Below are 22,619 nucleotides of genomic sequence, written 5' to 3'. Positions count from 1 at the left end.
GGATTCAACCCCTTTTTGTTATGCCAAGCCTAAATAAATTCAGGAGTGAACGTTTCTTAAAACCCTTTGAGCATGGTGAAGTTACTAATTACACTTTGGATGGTGTATCAATACACAACAACTATACATGCGCCCTTACTAACTCAGTTGCCGGAGAGGAAGGAAACGGCTCAAGGATGTCACCATGAGGTCAATGGTGACTTTGTAACAGTTAGAGTTTAATGGCTGTGATAGGAGAAAACTGAGGATGGATCAACAACATTGTAGTTATTCCACAATACTAACCTAAATGACAGTGTGAAAAGAAGAAAGCCTGTACAGAATAAACATATTCCAAAACATGCATCTTGTTTGGAACAAGGCACTAAAGTAATGCTGTAAAAAATGTGGCAAAGTAATTCACTTTTCCTACTGAATACAAAGCGTTGTGTTTGGGGCAAATCCATCACTGAGTACCACTCCATATTTTCAAGCATAGTGGTGGCAGCGTCATGTTATGGGTTTGCTTGTAATCATTAAGGACTGGGGAGTTTTTCAGGATAAAAATAAATGGAATGGAGCTAAGCACAGGCAAAATCCTAGAGGAAAACCTGGTTCAGTCTGCTTTCCACCAGACACTGGGAGATGAATTCACCTTTCAGCAAGACAATAACCTAAAACACAAGACCAAATCTACACTGGAGTTGTTTACCATGAAGACAGTAATGTTCCTGAGTGGCAGAGATTCCGTTTTGTCTTAAATCTACTTGAAAATATATGTCAAACTGAAAATGGTTGTCTAGCAATGATCAACAGCCAATTTGACAGAGCTTGAAGAATTTTGAAAAGAATAATGGGCAAATGTTGCACTATAATCTCTTAGAGACTTACCCAGAAAGACTCCCAGCTGTAATCGCTGCCAAAGGTGCTTCTGCAAGGTATTGACTCAGGGGTGTGAATACTTATGGAAGTTAGATATTTCTGTATTTCATTTTCAATACATTTGCAAAAAATGTCTAAAAACATGTTTTCACTTTGCCATTATAGGGTTGTCATTATTGACTGTAGATGGGTAAGAAAAAAAGTGAATCCATTTTGAATTCAGGCCGTAACACAACAACATGTGGAATAAGTCAAGGGGCATGACTGCTTTCTGAAGGCACTGTATCTGTTTGGGATTCTTGCAGTCAAATTATTTATAACTATGTTCCCGACTATCTGCTCAAGGAAAACTCGGCCCACAGCTGAATGTAATTGGGGACCCCTGCCTTAAGGTGTCTGTCTGCTTCTCCTTCCTTGTATGACTGGGGTCATGACTGGGTTAGGAGAGTTCCGTCTCTCTCATTGACCTGCATGGGGATAATACTGGTCCCCTTCTTTTCCTATCTCTTGTTAATTTATTCTCACTCTTCTCAGACTCTCTTGATCTATATAATCTGATCATCCTCGTCTGTCTCTCTCTCTCTCTCTCTCTCAGGTGAAAACTCTTGTTATTATACCTCTTAAGGATGCTATGGTCTCTCTCCGTCTTTCTCTCTTCCTCGCCAGGCTTGTTGTCTCTCATATAGAACCTCCGAGATAAGAGCCCTACGCTGTTCAACTGACAGTATTGAAATGAGACAGTAAGTAGCCGGAGCAGTCTGTACCATCCCAGTCCTAGCTAGAGCTGGCGTAGTGTGGCTTGAGGACCGTGACTGTCTCCTCTGATCTCTCTCTCTGCCCTCATTTCTCTGGATTCTACAACTGTTTCGGATCATTTCATGCCCAGAAGTCCTCATCCAAATGACATGGGTTTTATGTTTCAGAAAATGGTGTGACATTTCAGAGACTATAATCATGTCCTTTTTTTTACTAGTTGGCCTAGTTGTCTTGGTCCAGATTGAACGGCCCAGTAATTGCAGGCAGAAGTCTTGTAGAGCTCTCTTTTTATATGTCATTTCTCGCTCTTTCACCTCTGTCTAGTTGCTGTTGGAAACACCTCGGGTGTTTTTTTTTTGGGGGGGGGGGGGGGGGGGCGATTCGGACAGGATCACTTTCTTATGAGTGATGCGCCTTTAGAGTACAGAAGCTTGAATAGTGTGTGCAGTATTTTGTGTGTGTGTGTGTGTGTGTGTGTGTGTGTGTGTGTGATCTCTAAGAATCAGAGTGCCTGTTTATAATGCATTATTGATGTAGGCAACACGTTTTCTCACTATCACATTTTGTATTTATTTAACCTTTATTTAACTAAATTCTTATTTAAAATGGCGGCCTACCGGGGAACAGTAGGTTAACTGCCTTGTTCAGGGGCAGAACGACACATTTTTACCTTGTCAGCTCGGGGATTCGATCTAGCAACCTTTGGGTTACTGGCCCAACGCTCTAACCACTAGGCTACCTGCTGTCTGAGTGAAGGGTCATGCTCTGCCAAATGATAGGATATTTTACAGTTGACTGCTGTCCTCCTCCTCCCAAGAGATGTGTTCTCATCTTCAGTGCCGCTGTTTGTTCCCACAGCCTAGTGGCAGTACTCTTTCCCTGTTCCCATTATGACAGCATTCTTATGGCCGACCTTATTCAGGTGAAGTAGGATGTGATAATGTGGGTAGGTGATAATGTGCAAAATGTGTTATTATCCGACAGGTCATTATAGTTGAAAACAGTGGAGATTCTTAACAGCAGTGAAAGGGACGTCTAACGAATCCCCAGAGATCACAATGGATCTCTTCATCTCTTTTGTGCCTTCTTACCCCCTGTCCCTCTCCCCCTCCTCTTTCCCCAATCTCCCCCTTCTATCACGCTCTCCCCCTCCCTACCCGGTCCCTTCTCACTGCTCAGCCAATCAGGGGAGGGGGGGGGGCTTATGACCCACAAGGGTTGCCATGGCAATGCCTGCCTGCCTCCCGAGTACATGTCATGCATGTTAAGTGGCTTACACACACACACGCGTGCGCGCACACACACACACACACACACACACACACACACACACACACACACACACACACACACACAGTTATATGTGTGTTCAGTCAGACCACAGATGATAAAATATGAGCGCTGGATAACTGTCTCTGTAACGTGTTATACAAGCCCTCACTGCCTGTGTGTTTGTGATCTCTCACATTGATTCTAAGCAGGATCAGTCTATTATAGAGGAAGCTCTGGTTATTCTGTGTGGTATCCTGATGCCACAGCACCACCTGGAATGTCAGGGTGAGTTCTTCAGAGCGCTCCAAGCAGTGAAATCACACACTCTCTCTGTCTCTCCTTGTGGAGCTGCTCTGTTCCGTGAGGAAGGGACACACACACACAAAGCTGCCCAGTAACTGGAATACAGAGACTACAGGTGTGTGTGTGTGTGTGTGTGTGTGTGTGTGTGTGTGTGTGTGTGTTGGCTGCTCTCTTTTTAACAGTGAACAGACACTCCCTCCAGGCTTCTTTGTGAGATGGGGAGAGAGAGAGAGGGAGAGATCGATGTTAATTAAGGAGTATTAGCAGCAGTAGTCTTCAGTCGATGGTCAATAACAACTCTGGCAGACACCCATCTCTGGCCTTCTGCCAAGGTGACGCACAGCGCCGCTTTCAAACACTGTCTGAACCCAGTCACACAGATCTCCCCTGTTGCTTTAGCCTTCTTTTGTCCAGAGAGAATATAGAATTGGGGAAGGAAGGAAGGAAGGAAGGAAGGAAGGAAGGAAGCGTAGTGGTCCCTGGAGAGATGCTACCAGAAGTGAGGTGGCAGGGGGTTGTACTGTATAATGACAGTAGCTGATGGTGAGCGTTCAGGATTTCCCTCAGTGTTTTTACAGCTCTTCACATCCTACCACCTTTTATTAGTTAACCTCAATCTGTACCATTATATGGTACCCAATATTGGATAAAAACTACACTGACATTTTCTACTTCCAAGTCCAATCAACAATTTACTTTAATCAATAAATAAATCAATAAATGATCATATGTATATTATATACAGGTACAAACTAGCTATATTTTGTATGTTTTCACAAACGTCAATAAACAAGAGTTGATAGAGCTAGCTAGAGCTGAGAATCCACCACCTCTTCCCTCTCAGCACTTCTCTCTGTGTGCCGTGCTGTGTGTGGCAGACAGACAGAGGGCATGTGTGTGTGGCAGACAGACAGAGGGCATGTGTGTGTGGCAGACAGACAGAGAGGGCATGTGTTGGTAACAGACTCTCTCCAGTTTCTCTGTGTGTGAGAACATTTAAATACAGTCTCTCCTAGCCTGCCCCCTACTGTTGTTTTAGCCCAGTCTCAGCCACGCACACACACTCACCCTCCATCACACTCCCTAGACACACTCAACAAAGAGACAAAACACCACAGAAACTCACGTTTAACTTATTGAGAGGTTAGATGATTTTTCAAATGATTAAAACCTTGTTAAAGCCGTATAAAGTGTGTTTATGTTGATGGAGGTGAGAGGACTTTGTGGATCATACTGCCATTGGTGGCCGAAGCAGGGTACTGCACCCGCTCGTTGATATTTACTACACTCGACCTAATATTTAGTAATGACTTATTTCTATACGTAAGGCCAGGAGTTCATTCCTAGCCAGGTAAGCAAATTGACTAGGACAAACGTTAGATCGAACGTATAGCCTATAGAAGGAGCCCTAGACTTTTCCTGACCTTGCAACCGTGAAAAACTCTGGGGTCTAACCAGTAAAAAATGATTTTTCCCTTTTCATAAAGGATCAGATTTGACAACAAAACATTCTGTGTTTGTTATGGGATTTGTTGTGAAGATTTTTTTTCCAAAGATACTTGTTCTTCACTTTAAGTTGAAATCACCTTTGTTTGAAATGATTCGAATTTATAATGTTGTTGTTGAAATGATTAAATGTAATTGGTTAGTGTTGTTGACATAATTAGACCTCTTTCTGTTTGAAACGTGCACACTCTCGACACGCCCCCTCTAGACTTTACTGTTGCACTTTCTAAAGTGGCCAGTTGGTGTCTCCCTTTCCCCTCTTTCTCCTCTACTCTGCCTGCTTTATCTCTCTCCTCCTCCCTTCCATCTCTCCTCTGATACTCACTCTTTCTCCTCTACTCTGCCTGCTTTATCTCTCTCCTCCTCCCTACCTTCTATCTCTCCTCTGATACTCACTCTTTCTCCTCTACTCTGCCTGCTTTATCTCTCTCCTTCTCCTCCCTACCTTCTATCTCTCCTCTGATACTCACTCTTTCTCCTCTACTCTGCCTGCTTTATCTCTCTCCTTCTCCCTACCTTCTATCTCTGATACTCACTCTTTTTCCTTTCTCTCCTTTTTTCGTTCTCTTTTTCAAGTTGAGTAAATGTTGAGAATATTCCAAACTAAATCCCGAGACATTTGTGACAAATGGCTAAACTGTCTCTCTCTCTCTCTCTTTCTAGGGGCTGGTGTTGTGAGGTGTCCCCAGTGTTGAGTGAATTTGGTCACCCTTCTGTAACCCCCCCCACACACACACACACACACACACACACGCCCACGTCTGACCCCGCACCGAGCCACACCCCTCCCTCCAGTGGACCACATACACACACCCTTTCCTGAGGACACACACCCCTCCCCTGCAGCAGTCAGGATGATCACCTCTGAGCTGCCTGTCCTACAGTGAGTCTTTCCCTGTTGCTTCGTCAACCAAAGCCTCATTAAGAGATCACAACACTCCCCTGATGCGGTAATTAGTCCAACGTAGGTGTGTGTGTGTGTCGTGTATGTTGTGATCGCTGAGTGTGGGTAGAATTCTGTATGTGTATCCCTCTCAGTATAAGTGTGTGTGTGTTGCAGGGACTCGTCCATTGAGAGCGGAGCGGCAGACACAGTGAGTCTGAGTGTGAGCGTGAGTGAGCTGGAGGACCCGACAGACACTAAAGGCAAGAAGAAGAGAGGGAGGCCTGGCAGACCACCAGTAAGAACACCTTTCTACGAGGTTCCTTCTCTCTACATAGTCTCTTCCTGTATATCTGAGTCCGTTGCCCCTCCCCCTTTTAGGCAGCCAATAAGAAGCCTCGGAAGTCCCCAGCGGAGAAGGCTACAGGCGGGGCTAAAGGGAGGAAGGCCAATGGGGTCCCTCAGACCAACGGCGAGGGAGGAGAGCCCGTCACTCTGTTCGAGGTGGTCAGAATGGGAAAGAGTGCCATGCAGTCTGTGGTTGATGACTGGATCGAGTCGTACAAGCAGGACCGAGACATCGCTTTACTGGACCTCATTAACTTCTTCATCCAGTGTTCTGGCTGCAAAGGTATTACTGTCATAGTCTACAGTTACCTGCTACCTACACACCAGACAATATTCTGATTGATATAGGCCTCATTTCCAGGTTGGTTGTATTGTGGTTGTTAAAAGGTTGTATTGTGGTTGTGCGTAACCCTCTTCAGGCACCGTGCGCATCGAGATGTTCCGGAACATGCAGAACGCTGAGATCATCAGGAAGATGACAGAGGAGTTTGACGAGGTAATGCATCAAGGTGTCATTGGTCGGATGAGTGGAGGGAGGGAGGGAGGGATAGGCGGGTAGACTGACGTGTGTATTAACGTATTGATGTACGTCAAGGACAGTGTGACAACTGCTGATTATAAATAAATCTTAAATGATTGACTACCCTCTCACCATGTCCTCACCCCGGTAATAGATCAACATATTGATCATGTTTATCTGTGGTCTGCAGGACAGTGGAGACTACCCTCTCACCATGTCCTCACCCCGGTAATAGATCAACATATTGATCATGTTTATCTGTGGTCTACAGGACAGTGGAGACTACCCTCTCACCATGTCCTCACCCCAGTAATAGATCAACATATTGATCATGTTTATCTGTGGTCTGCAGGACAGTGGAGACTACCCTCTCACCATGTCCTCACCCCGGTAATAGATCAACATATTGATCATGTTTATCTGTGGTCTACAGGACAGTGGAGACTACCCTCTCACCATGTCCTCACCCCAGTAATAGATCAACATATTGATCATGTTTATCTGTGGTCTGCAGGACAGTGGAGACTACCCTCTCACCATGTCCTCACCCCATTATAGATCAACATATTGATCATGTTTATCTGTGGTCTGCAGGACAGTGGAGACTACCCTCTCACCATGTCCTCACCCCGGTAATAGATCAACATATTGATCATGTTTATCTGTGGTCTGCAGGACAGTGGAGACTACCCTCTCACCATGTCCTCACCCCGGTAATAGATCAACATATTGATCATGTTTATCTGTGGTCTGCAGGACAGTGGAGACTACCCTCTCACCATGTCCTCACCCCGGTAATAGATCAACATATTGATCATGTTTATCTGTGGTCTACAGGACAGTGGAGACTACCCTCTCACCATGTCCTCACCCCGGTAATAGATCAACATATTGATCATGTTTATCTGTGGTCTGCAGGACAGTGGAGACTACCCGCTCACCAGGTCCTCACCCCGGTAATAGATCAACATATTGATCATGTTTATCTGTGGTCTGCAGGACAGTGGAGACTACCCTCTCACCATGTCCTCACCCCGGTAACAGATCAACATATTGATCATGTTTATCTGTGGTCTGCAGGACAGTGGAGACTACCCTCTCACCATGTCCTCACCCCGGTAATAGATCAACATATTGATCATGTTTATCTGTGGTCTGCAGGACAGTGGAGACTACCCTCTCACCATGTCCTCACCCCGGTAATAAATCAACATATTGATCATGTTTATCTGTGGTCTGCAGGACAGTGGAGACTACCCTCTCACCATGTCCTCACCCCGGTAATAGATCAACATATTGATCTTGTTTATCTGTGGTCTACAGGACAGTGGAGACTACCCTCTCACCATGTCCTCACCCCGGTAATAGATCAACATATTGATCATGTTTATCTGTGGTCTACAGGACAGTGGAGACTACCCTCTCACCACGTCCTCACCCCAGTAATAGATCAACATATTGATCATGTTTATCTGTGGTCTGCAGGACAGTGGAGACTACCCTCTCACCATGTCCTCACCCCGGTAACAGATCAACATATTGATCATGTTTATCTGTGGTCTGCAGGACAGTGGAGACTACCCTCTCACCATGTCCTCACCCCAGTAATAGATCAACATATTGATCATGTTTATCTGTGGTCTGCAGGACAGTGGAGACTACCCTCTCACCATGTCCTCACCCCGGTAATAGATCAACATATTGATCATGTTTATCTGTGGTCTACAGGACAGTGGAGACTACCCTCTCACCATGTCCTCACCCCGGTAATAGATCAACATATTGATCATGTTTATCTGTGGTCTACAGGACAGTGGAGACTACCCTCTCACCATGCCCGGGCCGCTGTGGAAGAAGTTCCGCTACAACTTCTGTGAGTTCATCTGCGTATTGATACGTCAGTGCCAGTACAGCATCATCTATGATGAGTACCTCATGGACACGGTCATATCCCTCCTCACGGGACTATCTGACTCGCAGGTCAGAGCTTTCAGACACACCAGCACACTGGCAGGTAAGAGACTCCCTTTCATTCTGTCTCCCTCTCTCTCCTCTCCTCTCTCTATATCTATCTCTGAAAGAGCTGGAGACCAGTGTCATTGCTCTGTGTAGATTACAAGATCGATCTATAAGTCTCTGTAATATATATTTTTGGTTCTTGAAGATCCGTTGTATTGTGGCCCTGTCTGTCCTCTCCCCAGCGATGAAGTTGATGACAGCGTTGGTGAACGTAGCCCTGAACCTCAGTATCCACCAGGACAACACCCAGAGACAGTATGAGGCTGAGAGGAACAAGATGGCCGGAAAACGAGCCAATGAGAAGCTAGAGCTGCTGCTGCAGAAGAGGAAGGAGGTACGTGATTGGTCTGCTGGTGGTTGGAGGAGGGGCTAGGTTCCAACATCTTGTCTTCCTCTGAAACACACACACACACTCTGACCTCCTGACTGTCGTTCCCCCACAGCTCCAGGAGAACCAGGATGAGATTGAGAACATGATGAACTCTATCTTTAAAGGAATCTTTGTACACCGCTACAGGTACACACACCACACACACACACACACACACACACACACACAGTAATGAAAGTAGTGATGATGACTTTGAAGGTGTGTTTCAGGGATGCTATAGCTGAGATCAGAGCTATCTGTATTGAGGAGATTGGAGTTTGGATGAAGATGTACTCTGACGCCTTCCTCAACGACAGCTACCTGAAATATGTAGGATGGACCTTACACGACCGGGTAGGCGCGCACACACACACACACACACACACACACACACACACACACACACACACACACACACACACACACAGGGGCATGCACATAGACACTTTCTCTCACACTCTCTCTCTCTCTCACACTCTCTCTCTCTCTCTCTCTCTCTCTCTCTGTCTCTCTCTCTCTGTCTCCTCTCTCTCTCTGTGTCTCCTCTCTCTCTCTGTGTCTCCTCTCTCTCTCTGTGTCTCTCTCTCTCTGTGTCTCCTCTCTCTCTCTCTGTGTCTCCTCTCTCTCTCTGTGTCTCGTCTCTCTCTCTCTCTCTCTCTCTCTCTCTCTCTCTCTCTCTCTCTGTGTCTCCTCTCTCTGTGTCTCGTCTCTCTCTGTGTCTCGTCTCTCTCTGTGTCTCGTCTCTCTCTGTCTCCTCTCTGTCTCTCTCTGTGTCTCCTCTCTCTGTGTCTCCTCTCTCTGTGTCTCGTCTCTCTCTCTCTCTCTCTCTCTCTCTCTCTCTCTCTGTGTCTCCTCTCTCTGTGTCTCGACTCTCTCTGTGTCTCTCTCTGTCTCCTCTCTCTGTGTCTCCTCTCTCTGTGTCTCGACTCTCTCTGTGTCTCTCTCTGTCTCCTCTCTCTGTGTCTCTGCGTAGCAAGGTGAGGTACGTCTGAAGTGTCTGAAGGCTCTCCAGAACCTGTACACCAACAGAGAGCTGTTTCCTAAACTGGAGCTGTTCACCAACCGCTTCAAGGACCGCATTGTGTCCATGACTCTGGATAAGGAGTATGATGTGGCTGTGGAGGCTATTAGACTGATCACGCTCATCCTGCAGTACGTATCAACACACACGATTACATATCAACACACACACAGGTTTACGTATCAACACACACGATTACGTATCAACACACACACGATTACATAACACACACACACACACGTTTACATATCAACACACACACGTTTACATATCAACACACACACGTTTACATATCAACACACACACACACGTTTACGTATCAACACACACACAGGTTTACGTATCAACACACACGATTACGTATCAACACACACACGATTACGTATCAACACACACACGATTACATATCAACACACACACACACATGATTACATATCAACACACACACGATTACATATCAACACACACACACACACGTTTACGTATCAACACACACACGATTACGTATCAACACACACACACGTTTACGTATCAACACACACACACGTTTACGTATCAACACACACACACGTTTACGTATCAACACACACACACGTTTACGTATCAACACACACACACGTTACGTATCAAAACACACACGATTACGTATCAACACACACACGTTTACGTATCAACACACACGATTACGTATCAACACACACACACGATTACGTATCAACACACACACGTTTACGTATCAACACACACACGTTTACGTATCAACACACACACGTTTACGTATCAACACACACACACGTTTACGTATCAACACACACACACGTTTACGTATCAACACACACACACGTTTACGTATCAACACACACACACGTTTACGTATCAACACACACACACGTTTACGTATCAACACACACACACGTTTACGTATCAACACACACACACGTTTACGTATCAACACACACACACGTTTACGTATCAACACACACACGTTTACGTATCAACACACACACGATTACGTATCAACACACACACGATTACGTATCAACACACACACGATTACGTATCAACACACACACGATTACGTATCAACACACACACGTTTACGTATCAACACACACACGTTTACGTATCAACACACACACGTTTACGTATCAACACACACACGTTTACGTATCAACACACACACGTTTACGTATCAACACACACACACGTTTACGTATCAACACACACACACGTTTACGTATCAACACACACACACACGATTACGTATCAACACACACACACGATTACGTATCAACACACACACACGATTACGTATCAACACACACACACGATTACGTATCAACACACACACACGATTACGTATCAACACACACACACGTTTACGTATCAACACACACACACGTTTACGTATCAACACACACACACGTTTACGTATCAACACACACACGTTTACGTATCAACACACACACGTTTACGTATCAACACACACACGTTTACGTATCAACACACACACGTTTACGTATCAACACACACACGTTTACGTATCAACACACAGACGATTACGTATCAACACACACACGTTTACGTATCAACACACACACGTTTACGTATCAACACACACACGTTTACGTATCAACACACACACACGTTTACGTATCAACACACACACACGTTTACGTATCAACACACACCACGTTTACGTATCAACACACACACGTTTACGTATCACACACACACGTTTACGTATCAACACACACACACGTTTACGTATCAACACACACACACGTTTACGTATCAACACACACACGTTTACGTATCAACACACACACACACGTTTACGTATCAACACACACACACGATTACGTATCAACACACACACACGAATACGTATCAACACACACACGATTACGTATCAACACACACACACGATTACGTATCAACACACACACACACACGATTACGTATCAACACACACACGATTACGTATCAACACACACACACGATTACGTATCAACACACACACACGATTACGTATCAACACACACACACGATTACGTATCAACACACACACACGATTACGTATCAACACACACACACGATTACGTATCAACACACACACACGATTACGTATCAACACACACACACGATTACGTATCAACACACACACACGATTACGTATCAACACACACACACGATTACGTATCAACACACACACACGATTACGTATCAACACACACACACGATTACGTATCAACACACACACACGATTACGTATCAACACACACACACGATTACGTATCACACACACACATATCAACACACACACACGATTACGTATCAACACACACACACGATTACGTATCAACACCACACACACGATTACGTATCAACACACACACACGATTACGTATCAACACACACACACACACACGATTACGTATCAAACACACACACGATTACGTATCAACACACACACACGATTACGTATCAAACACACACACACGATTACGTATCAACACACACACACGATTACGTATCAACACACACACACGATTACGTATCAACACAACACACGATTACGTATCAACACACACACACGATTACGTATCAACACACACACACGATTACGTATCAACACACACACACGATTACGTATCAACACACACACACGATTACGTATCAACACACACACGTTTACGTATCAACACACACACGATTACGTATCAACACACACACACGTTACGTATCAACACACACACACGTTTACGTATCAACACACACACGTTTACGTATCAACACACACACACACGATTACGTATCAACACACACACACGATTACGTATCAACACACACACACACGATTACGTATCAACACACACACACACGATTACGTATCAACACACACACACGATTACGTATCAACACACACACACGTTTACGTATCAACACACACACACGATTACGTATCAACACACACACACGATTACGTATCAACACACACACACGATTACGTATCAACACACACACACACGATTACGTATCAACACACACACACATTTACGTATCAACACACACACACGATTACGTATCAACACACACACACACGATTACGTATCAACACACACACACGATTACGTATCAACACACACACACGATTACGTATCAACACACACACACGATTACGTATCAACACACACACGTTTACGTATCAACACACACACGTTTACGTATCAACACACACACGATTACGTATCAACACACACACGATTACGTATCAACACACACATACTCGTATAATGGGACCCTGTGTGCTTATTGTAACGGTTTGGGATTGGCTGCGGCGTTTAATGTAACTATTTGTGATTGGTTGTTCTAGGGGCAGCGAGGATGCGTTGTCCAATGAGGACTGCGAGAATGTCTACCACCTGGTTTACTCCGCCCACAGACCTGTCGCCGTGGCAGCAGGAGAGTTTCTGCACAGGAAGTGAGTCTGCCTGCCTGTCTGAGTCTTTGGAACCCAACCCATAAATCCATTCAGCGATTATTATTGGCTGATATTGACCTTTTCCAGCAACATTCCACTTTGTGTGCAGGTTGTTCAGTAGACATGACCCCCAGGCAGAGGAGGAGTTGGCTAAGAGGAGAGGGAGGAGCAGCCCCAACGGGAACCTCCTGCGCATGCTGGTGCTGTTCTTCTTGGAGAGTGAGCTTCATGAACATGCAGCCTATCTGGTGGACTCTCTGTGGAGAGCTCTCAGGAGCTGCTGAAGGACTGGGAGTGTATGACTGAATTACTGCTGGAGGAGCCTGTACAAGGAGAGGAGGGTGAGACCCTCTCTAGAGCTTTACCATAACTCACTGCTTATTTGTTGATGTCGCTGTATTTGTTCTTTCGTGGTATCTGTTTATCACGGTATCTGTTTTTATCACGGTATCTGTTTATATCACGGTATCTGTTTATATCGCGATAGTTGTTTATCGCGGTATCGGTTTATATCGCGGTATCGGTTTATATCGCGGTATCGGTTTATATCGCGGTATCGGTTTATATCACGATAGTTGTTTATCGCGGTATCTGTTTATATCGCGATAGTTGTTTATCGCGGTATCTGTTTATATTGCGGTATCGGTTTTTAAAGAGTTGATTGACGATCAGACAGTGATCTCTCTCCTCTCTCATCACAGTGCTGTCAGACCGACAGGAGAGTTCCCTGATAGAGTTGATGGTGTGTACCATCCGCCAGGCAGCAGAGGCTCACCCGCCCGTCGGCAGAGGCACTGGGAAGCGTGTTCTCACGGCGAAGGAGAGGAAGACTCAGATAGACGACAAGAACAAACTGACAGAACACTTCATCATGGCCCTGCCCATGCTCCTGTCCAAGTACCAGGCCGACTCTGAGAAGGTGGCTAACCTGCTACAGATCCCCATGTTCTTTGATCTGGACGTGTACAGCGCTGGGCGTATGGAGAAGGTAGGAGAGTGTGCGTGTGTGTGTGAGAGGCCCAGTTAACGTTTTTGCCTGTGAAGTTTTCTTTATGGGTGACTGTACGGTAGTGACTGACCTCTCCCTCTCTCTCCTCTACCTCCCTCCCTCCTCTCTCCCTCCTTCTCTCTCTCTCTCCTTCTCTACCTCCTCTCTCCCTCCCTCTCTCTCTCCTTCTCTACCTCCTCTCTCTCCTTCTCTACCTCCTCTCTCCCTCCTCTCTCTCTCTACCTCCCTCCCTCCTTCTCTCTCCTTCTCTACCTCCTCTCTCTCTCTCCCTCTCCCTCCCTCCTCTCTCTACCTCCCTCCCTCCTTCTCTCTCCCTCCCTTTCTCTCTCCTTCTCTACCTCCTCTCTCCCCCTCCCTCCTCTCTCTCTACCCCTCTCTCTCCTTCTCTACCTCCTCTCTCTCTCTCCCCCTCCCTCCCTCCTCTCTCTCTACCTCGCTCTCTCTCCTTCTCTACCTCCTCTCTCTCTCTCTCTCTCTCTCTCTCTCTCTCTCTCTCTCCCTCCTCTCTACCTCTCTCTCTCCTTCTCTCTACCTCTCTCTCTCCTTCTCTCTACCTCTCTCTCTCCTTCTCTCTACCTCTCTCCCTCCTTCCCTCTACCTCTCTCCCTCCTTCCCTCCCTCCTCCCAGCACCTAGATGCCTTACTGAAGCAGATCCGCTTGGTGGTGGAGAAACACATTGAGACAGATGTTCTGGAGGCCTGCAGTAAGACCTACAGCATCCTGTGTTCTGAAGAGTACACCATCATGAACAGAGTGGACATCGCCCGCTCGCAACTCATCGACGAGATGACAGACCGCTTCACACACTCCGTAGAAGACCTGCTGCAAGAGGCCGAGGAGGCCGACGACGACGACATCTACAACGTTCTGTCTACCCTGAAGAGACTCACAGCCTTCCACAAGTAAAGATTGTCCTTCCTCTCTGTCTCATTTCAAATAGGATCCTCGCTCCCTCTCTCGGTCCCTCTCTCGGTCCCTCTCTCGGTCCCTCTCTCGGTCCCTCTCTCGCTCCCTCTCTCGCTCCCTCTCTCCGTCCCTCTCTCCGTCCCTCTCAGTAAGTCGTGAATATAAAGGTCCTCCCAGGACTCTGACTGGTGTGTGTGTGTGTGTGTGTGTGTTCCCAGTGCTCATGACCTGACGAGGTGGGACCTGTTTGGTAGCTGCTACAGGTTGTTGAAGGCTGGTATTGAGCAGGGGGCCATGCCAGAGCAGATCGCTGTCCAGGCTCTGCAGTGTTCCCACTACTCCATACTGTGGCAGCTGGTGAAAATCACAGAGGGAACTCCTAGTAAGGAGGACCTGGTGGCTCTGAGGAGAGTGGTGAAGTCCTTCCTGGCTGTCTGTCAGCAGTGTCTGTCCAACGTCAACACACCTGTCAAAGAACAGGTACGAACCAGTTTGCACCTGTTGGACCAGTCTTACTCCAGTTTAATAAACCAGTCTCACTCCAGTTAGACTAGTCTCACTCCAGTTACACCTGTTAGACTAGTCTCACTCCAGTTACACCTGTTAGACTAGTCTCACTCCAGTTACACCTGTTAGACTAGTCTCACTCCAGTTACACCTGTTAGACTAGTCTCACTCCAGTTACACCTGTTAGACTAGTCTCACTCCAGTTACACCTGTTAGACCAGTCTCACTCCAGTTACACCTGTTAGACCAGTCTCACTCCAGTTACACCTGTTAGACCAGTCTCACTCCAGTTACACCTGTTAGACCAGTCTCACTCCAGTTACACCTGTTAGACCAGTCTCACTCCAGTTACACCTGTTAGACCAGTCTCACTCCTGTTAGACCAGTCTCACTAGTCTCACTCCAGTTAGACCAGTCTCACTAGTCTCACTCCAGTTACACTTGTTAGACCAGTCTCACTCCAGTTACACTTGTTAGACCAGTCTCACTCCAGTTACACTTGTTAGACCAGTCTCACTCCAGTTACACCTGTTGGACCAGTCTTACTCCAGTTTAATAAACCAGTCTCACTCCAGTTAGACTAGTCTCACTCCAGTTACACCTGTTAGACTAGTCTCACTCCAGTTACACCTGTTAGACTAGTCTCACTCCAGTTACACCTGTTAGACTAGTCTCACTCCAGTTACACTTGTTAGACCAGTCTCACTCCAGTTACACCTGTTAGACTAATCTCACTCCAGTTACACCTGTTAGACTAGTCTCACTCCAGTTACACCTGTTAGACTAGTCTCACTCCAGTTACACCTGTTAGACTAGTCTCACTCCAGTTACACCTGTTAGACTAGTCTCACTCCAGTTACACCTGTTAGACCAGTCTCACTCCAGTTACACCTGTTAGACCAGTCTCACTCCAGTTACACCTGTTAGACCAGTCTCACTCCAGTTACACCTGTTAGACCAGTCTCACTCCAGTTAGACCAGTCTCACTCCAGTTAGACCAGTCTCACTAGTCTCACTCCAGTTACACCTGTTAGACTAGTCTCACTCCAGTTACACTTGTTAGACCAGTCTCACTCCAGTTACACCTGTTAGACTAGTCTCACTCCAGTTACACCAGTTAGACTAGTCTCACTCCAGTTACACCAGTTAGACTAGTCTCACTCCAGTTACACTTGTTAGACCAGTCTCACTCCAGTTACACCTGTTAGACTAGTCTCACTCCAGTTACACCTGTTAGACCAGTCTCACTCCAGTTAGACCAGTCTCACTCCAGTTAGACCAGTCTCACTCCAGTTAGACCAGTCTCACTAGTCTCACTCCAATTACACCTGTTAGACCAGTCTCACTAGTCTCACTCCAGTTACACCTGTTAGACCAGTCTCACCCCTGTCGCACATGTTAGACTAGTCTCACTCCAGTTACACCTGTTAGACTAGTCTCACTCCAGTTACACTTGTTAGACCAGTCTCACTCCAGTTACACCTGTTAGACCAGTCTCACTCCAGTTACACCTGTTAGACTAGTCTCACTCCAGTTACACCTGTTAGACCAGTCTCACTCCAGTTACATCTGTTAGACCAGTCTCACTCCAGTTACACCAGTTAGACTAGTCTCACTCCAGTTACACCAGTTAGACTAGTCTCACTCCAGTTACACCTGTTAGACCAGTCTCACTCCAGTTACACCTGTTAGACTAGTCTCACTCCAGTTACACTTGTTAGACCAGTCTCACTCCAGTTACACCTGTTAGACTAGTCTCACTCCAGTTACACCTGTTAGACCAGTCTCACTCCAGTTACACCAGTTAGACTAGTCTCACTCCAGTTACACTTGTTAGACTAGTCTCACTCCAGTTACACCTGTTAGACTAGTCTCACTCCAGTTTAAACTGATGATAAGAGCAGTGTGTGTCATCTCCCTGCTACACCAGTCTCAAACCAGTTTACACCTGTTCAACCAGTCTTTTTCAAGTTCAGTAAACCAGTCTCAAACCAGTTTAAACTCCAGTTTACACCACTTTGACTAGTCTCACTCCAGTTTAAACTGATGATGGTGGTGATGATGAAGAACAGTGTTAATGAGGATGTGTTCCCTCCCTGTACAACAGGCCTTCATGTTGCTGTGTGACCTGCTGATGGTCTTCAGTCACCAGTTGGTCTCTGGGGGCAGAGAAGGTCTGGAGGCCCTGGTGTTCAACCCAGACAGCACCTTACAGAACGAGCTGCTCACCTTCATCCTGGACCACGTCTTTATAGACCAGGACGATGAGAACCAGAGCATGGGTTAGACACACACACACACACACACACTCAGCAGGTGGCCTACCGGTTAGGAGCGTTGGGCCAGTATCCGAAAGGTCGCTGGTTCAGATGACGAGCCATCTAGGTGAAAAATCAACCAATGTGCCCTTGAGCAAGGCACTTAACCCTCATTGCTCCAGGGTTGCTTTCAATAATGTCTGATTCCTGGCCGTGACCCCACTCTCTGAGGGTGTCTCAGAGGGAGGTGGGACATGCACAAAAACACATTTCCAATTCAAACAATGTAATTGTAACCACCTATAATATTATTATTATTATTATTATTATTATTATTATTACACACACATGCTACTCATGCAGACACACACAGACCACTAAGTATGTATGTTCTGTCTCCAGAAGGCGATGAGGAGGATGAAGCCAATAAGATAGAAGCTCTTCACAAGAGGAGGAACCTGTTAGCAGCCTTCAGCAAACTCATCATCTATGACATCGTGGACATGCCCGCTGCTGCAGACATCTTCAAACACTACATGAAGGTACAAACCCGGTGTCATCTGTCTGTCTGACAGTTCAATGAAACATGACAATAGTTGTTTCTGTCCCTGATCCCTGTATGCTTTCATTTCATGTCTGCTAGTCACATATCGTCATGCTAGCCTCCTGTTAGCCTCCTGTATCCTCAACCAAAGATCTGACGTGTCTGTCTGTCTGTCTGTCTGTCTGTCTGTCTGTCTGTCTGTCTGTCTGTCTGTCTGTCTGTCTGTCTGTCTGTCTGTCTGTCTGTCTGTCTGTCTGTCTGTCTGTCTGTCTGTCTGTCTGTCTGTCTGTCTGTCTGTCTGTCTGTCTCCAGTATTATAATGACTATGGTGATATCATCAAGGAGACTCTCAGTAAGACCAGACAGAGTGATAAGATCCTCTGTGCCAAGACCCTCATCCTCAGTCTGCAACAGGTACTGATACACACACACACACACACACACACACACACACACACACACACACACACACACACACACACACACACCCGCTCCACACACACACTGACACACACACCCGCTCCACACACACACACCCGCTCCACACACACACACACACACACACACACACACCCGCTCCACACACACACACACACACACACACACACCCGCTCCCACACACACACACCCGTTCCCCACACACACACACCCGCTCCCCACACACACACCCGCTCCACACACACACACCCGCTCCACACACACACACACCCGCTCCACACACATACACACCCGCTCCACACACACACCCGCTCCACCCACACACACACACACACACACACACACACACACACACACACACCCGCTCCACACACACACACCCGCTCCACACACACACACCCGCTCCACACACACACAGACCCGCTCCCCACACACACACACACACACCCGCTCCACACACTGACACACACACCCGCTCCCCACACACACACCCGCTCCACACACACACACACCCCGCTCCACACACACACACACACACACCCGCTCCACACACTGACACACACACCCGCTCCCCACACACACACCCGCTCCACACACACACACCCGCTCCACACACACACACACCCGCTCCACACACACACACACCCGTTCCCCACACACACACACCCGCTCCCCACACACACACCCACTCCACACACACACACACACCCGCTCCACACACACACACACCCGCTCCACACACACACACACACCCGCTCCACACACACCCGCTCCACACACACCCACACCCGCTCCACACACACACCCGCTCCACACACACACACACACACACACAACCGCTCCACACACACACACCCGCTCCACACACACACCCGCTCCACACACACACACACCCGCTCCACACACACACACACCCGCTACACACACACACACACACCCGCTACACACACACACACGCTCCACACACACACACACCCGCTCCACACACACCCGCTCCACACACACACACCCGCTCCACAGACACACCCGCTCCACACACACATACACCCGCTCCACACACACACACACACACACCCGCTCCCCACACACACACACACACACCCGCTCCCCACACACACACACACACCCGCTCCACACACACACACACACACACCCGCTCCACACACACACACACCCGCTCCACACACACACACACCCGCTCCACACACACACCCGCTCCACACACACACACACACCCGCTCCACACACACACCCGCTCCACACACACACACACACACCCGCTCCACACACACACACACACACACCCGCTCCACACACACACACACACACACCCGCTCCACACACACACACCCGCTCCACACACACACACACCCGCTCCACACACACACACCCGCACCCCACACACACACACACTGACACCCGCACCACACACACACACGCACCCGCACCACACACACACACGCACCCGCACCACACACACACACGCACCCGCAACACACACACACACACGCACGCACCCGCAACACACACACACGCAACACACACACACGCACCCGCACCACACACACACACACACTGACACCCGCACCACACACACACCCGCACCACACACACACACACACACACATGGACACACCCTAACCACACACACACACACCCTAACCACACACACACACACATGTACACACCCGCACCACACACAGACACACCCTCACCACACACACACACACACGGACACACCCGCACCACACACACACACATGGACACACCCGCACTAACACACTGACACACACACTCACTGTTCACTGTGTGTTGTAGCTGTTCAACGAGCTTCTCCAGGACCAGGGTCCGACTCTGGACAGAACGTCGTCTCACGTCAGCGGTATCAAGGAGTTGGCCCGGCGCTTCGCCCTCACCTTCGGCCTGGACCAGATCAAAACCAGAGAGGCTGTCGCTACACTGCACAAGTAAGACCCACCACACACACAGACCCAACACACACACAGACCCAACACACACACAGACCCAACACACACACACGGACCCAACACACACACACGGACCCAACACACACACACGGACCCAACACACACACACGGACCCAACACACACACACGGACCCAACACACACACACGGACCCAACACACACACACGGACCCAACACACACACACGGACCCAACACACACACACGGACCCAACACACACACACGGACCCAACACACACACACGGACCCAACACACACACACGGACCCAACACACACACACGGACCCAACACACACACACGGACCCAACACTTACACACACGGACCCAACACTTACACACACGGACCCAACACTTACACACACGGACCCAACACTTACACACACGGACCCAACACTTACACACACGGACCCAACACTTACACACACGGACCCAACACTTACACACGGACCCAACACACACACACGGACCCAACACACAGACCCAACACTTACACACAGACCCAACACTTACACACAGACCCAACACTTACGCACACAGACCCAACACACGCACACAGACCCAACACACAGATTGTTAGAAAGCTGATCAACTCATTGTTTTCTCTGGTTTTATTCTTTAACCTCCAAGAATTGACCCAGTGTCGTCATCTGAGTGCCTTGTTACAATTGCTTCTCCGAGCTGATTCTCTCTCTTCCTCTCTCCCCCCTCGTCCCACTCTTCCTCTCTTCCTCTCTCCCCCCTCGTCCCACTCACCTCTCGTCCCACTCTTCCTCTCACCTCTCTCCCCCCTCGTCCCACTCTTCCTCTCACCTCTCGTCCCACTCTTCCTCTCACCTCTGTCCCCCCTCGTCCCACTCTTCCTCTCACCTCTGTCCTCCCTCGTCCCACTCTTCCTCTCACCTCTGTCCCCCCTCGTCCCACTCTTCCTCTCTCCCCCCTCGTCCCACTCTTCCTCTCTTCCTCTCTCCCCCTCGTCCCACTCTTCCTCTCACCTCTGTCCCCCCTCGTCCCACTCTTCCTCTCTCCCCCCTCGTCCCACTCTTCCTCTCACCTCTCTCCCCCCTCGTCCCACTCTTCCTCTCTCCCCCTCGTCCCACTCTTCCTCTCTTCCTCTCGTCCCACTCTTCCTCTCACCTCTCTCCCCCCTCGTCCCACTCTTCCTCTCTCCCCCCTCGTCCCACTCTTCCTCTCACCTCTGTCCCCCCTCGTCCCACTCTTCCTCTCACCTCTCGTCCCACTCTTCCTCTCACCTCTCTCCCCCCTCGTCCCACTCTTCCTCTCTTCCTCTCGTCCCACTCTTCCTCTCACCTCTCTCCCCCCTCGTCCCACTCTTCCTCTCTTCCTCTCTCCCCCTCGTCCCACTCTTCCTCTCACCTCTCTCCCCCCTCGTCCCACTCTTCCTCTCTCCCCCCTCGTCCCACTCTTCCTCTCTCCCCCTCGTCCCACTCTTCCTCTCTCCCCCCTCGTCCCACTCTTCCTCTCTCCCCCTCGTCCCACTCTTCCTCTCTTCCTCTCGTCCCACTCTTCCTCTCACCTCTCTTCCCACTCTTCCTCTCACCTCTCTCCCCCCTCGTCTCTCTCTTCCTGTCTCCCCCCTCGTCTCTCTTCCTGTCTCCCCCTCCACA

General features: G+C 48.2%; 1 protein-coding gene across 1 annotated transcript in view; it reads left to right on the top strand.

Annotated features, from left to right (window-relative positions):
* Positions 1 to 22,619, top strand: part of LOC115196215 (cohesin subunit SA-1-like) — a 35,885-nt gene that overhangs the window by 9,848 nt on the left and 3,418 nt on the right. The window contains 19 exon segments of the mRNA XM_029756842.1: positions 5,362 to 5,581; positions 5,759 to 5,879; positions 5,963 to 6,212; positions 6,349 to 6,425; positions 8,259 to 8,463; positions 8,651 to 8,802; positions 8,912 to 8,985; positions 9,069 to 9,192; positions 9,812 to 9,990; positions 13,236 to 13,343; positions 13,453 to 13,604; positions 13,607 to 13,684; positions 14,045 to 14,331; positions 14,981 to 15,255; positions 15,478 to 15,739; positions 17,874 to 18,048; positions 18,427 to 18,566; positions 18,881 to 18,982; positions 20,825 to 20,973. Coding sequence (XP_029612702.1) covers positions 5,553 to 5,581; positions 5,759 to 5,879; positions 5,963 to 6,212; positions 6,349 to 6,425; positions 8,259 to 8,463; positions 8,651 to 8,802; positions 8,912 to 8,985; positions 9,069 to 9,192; positions 9,812 to 9,990; positions 13,236 to 13,343; positions 13,453 to 13,604; positions 13,607 to 13,684; positions 14,045 to 14,331; positions 14,981 to 15,255; positions 15,478 to 15,739; positions 17,874 to 18,048; positions 18,427 to 18,566; positions 18,881 to 18,982; positions 20,825 to 20,973 — 2,939 coding nt within the window. The 5' untranslated portion in view covers positions 5,362 to 5,552.

The sequence above is a fragment of the Salmo trutta genome, chromosome 6, assembly GCF_901001165.1.
Source record: "Salmo trutta chromosome 6, fSalTru1.1, whole genome shotgun sequence".
Lineage (NCBI taxonomy): Eukaryota > Metazoa > Chordata > Actinopteri > Salmoniformes > Salmonidae > Salmo > Salmo trutta.
Note: the sequence above shows the minus strand (reverse complement) of the source record. Positions and strands in the feature narration are given on the sequence as shown.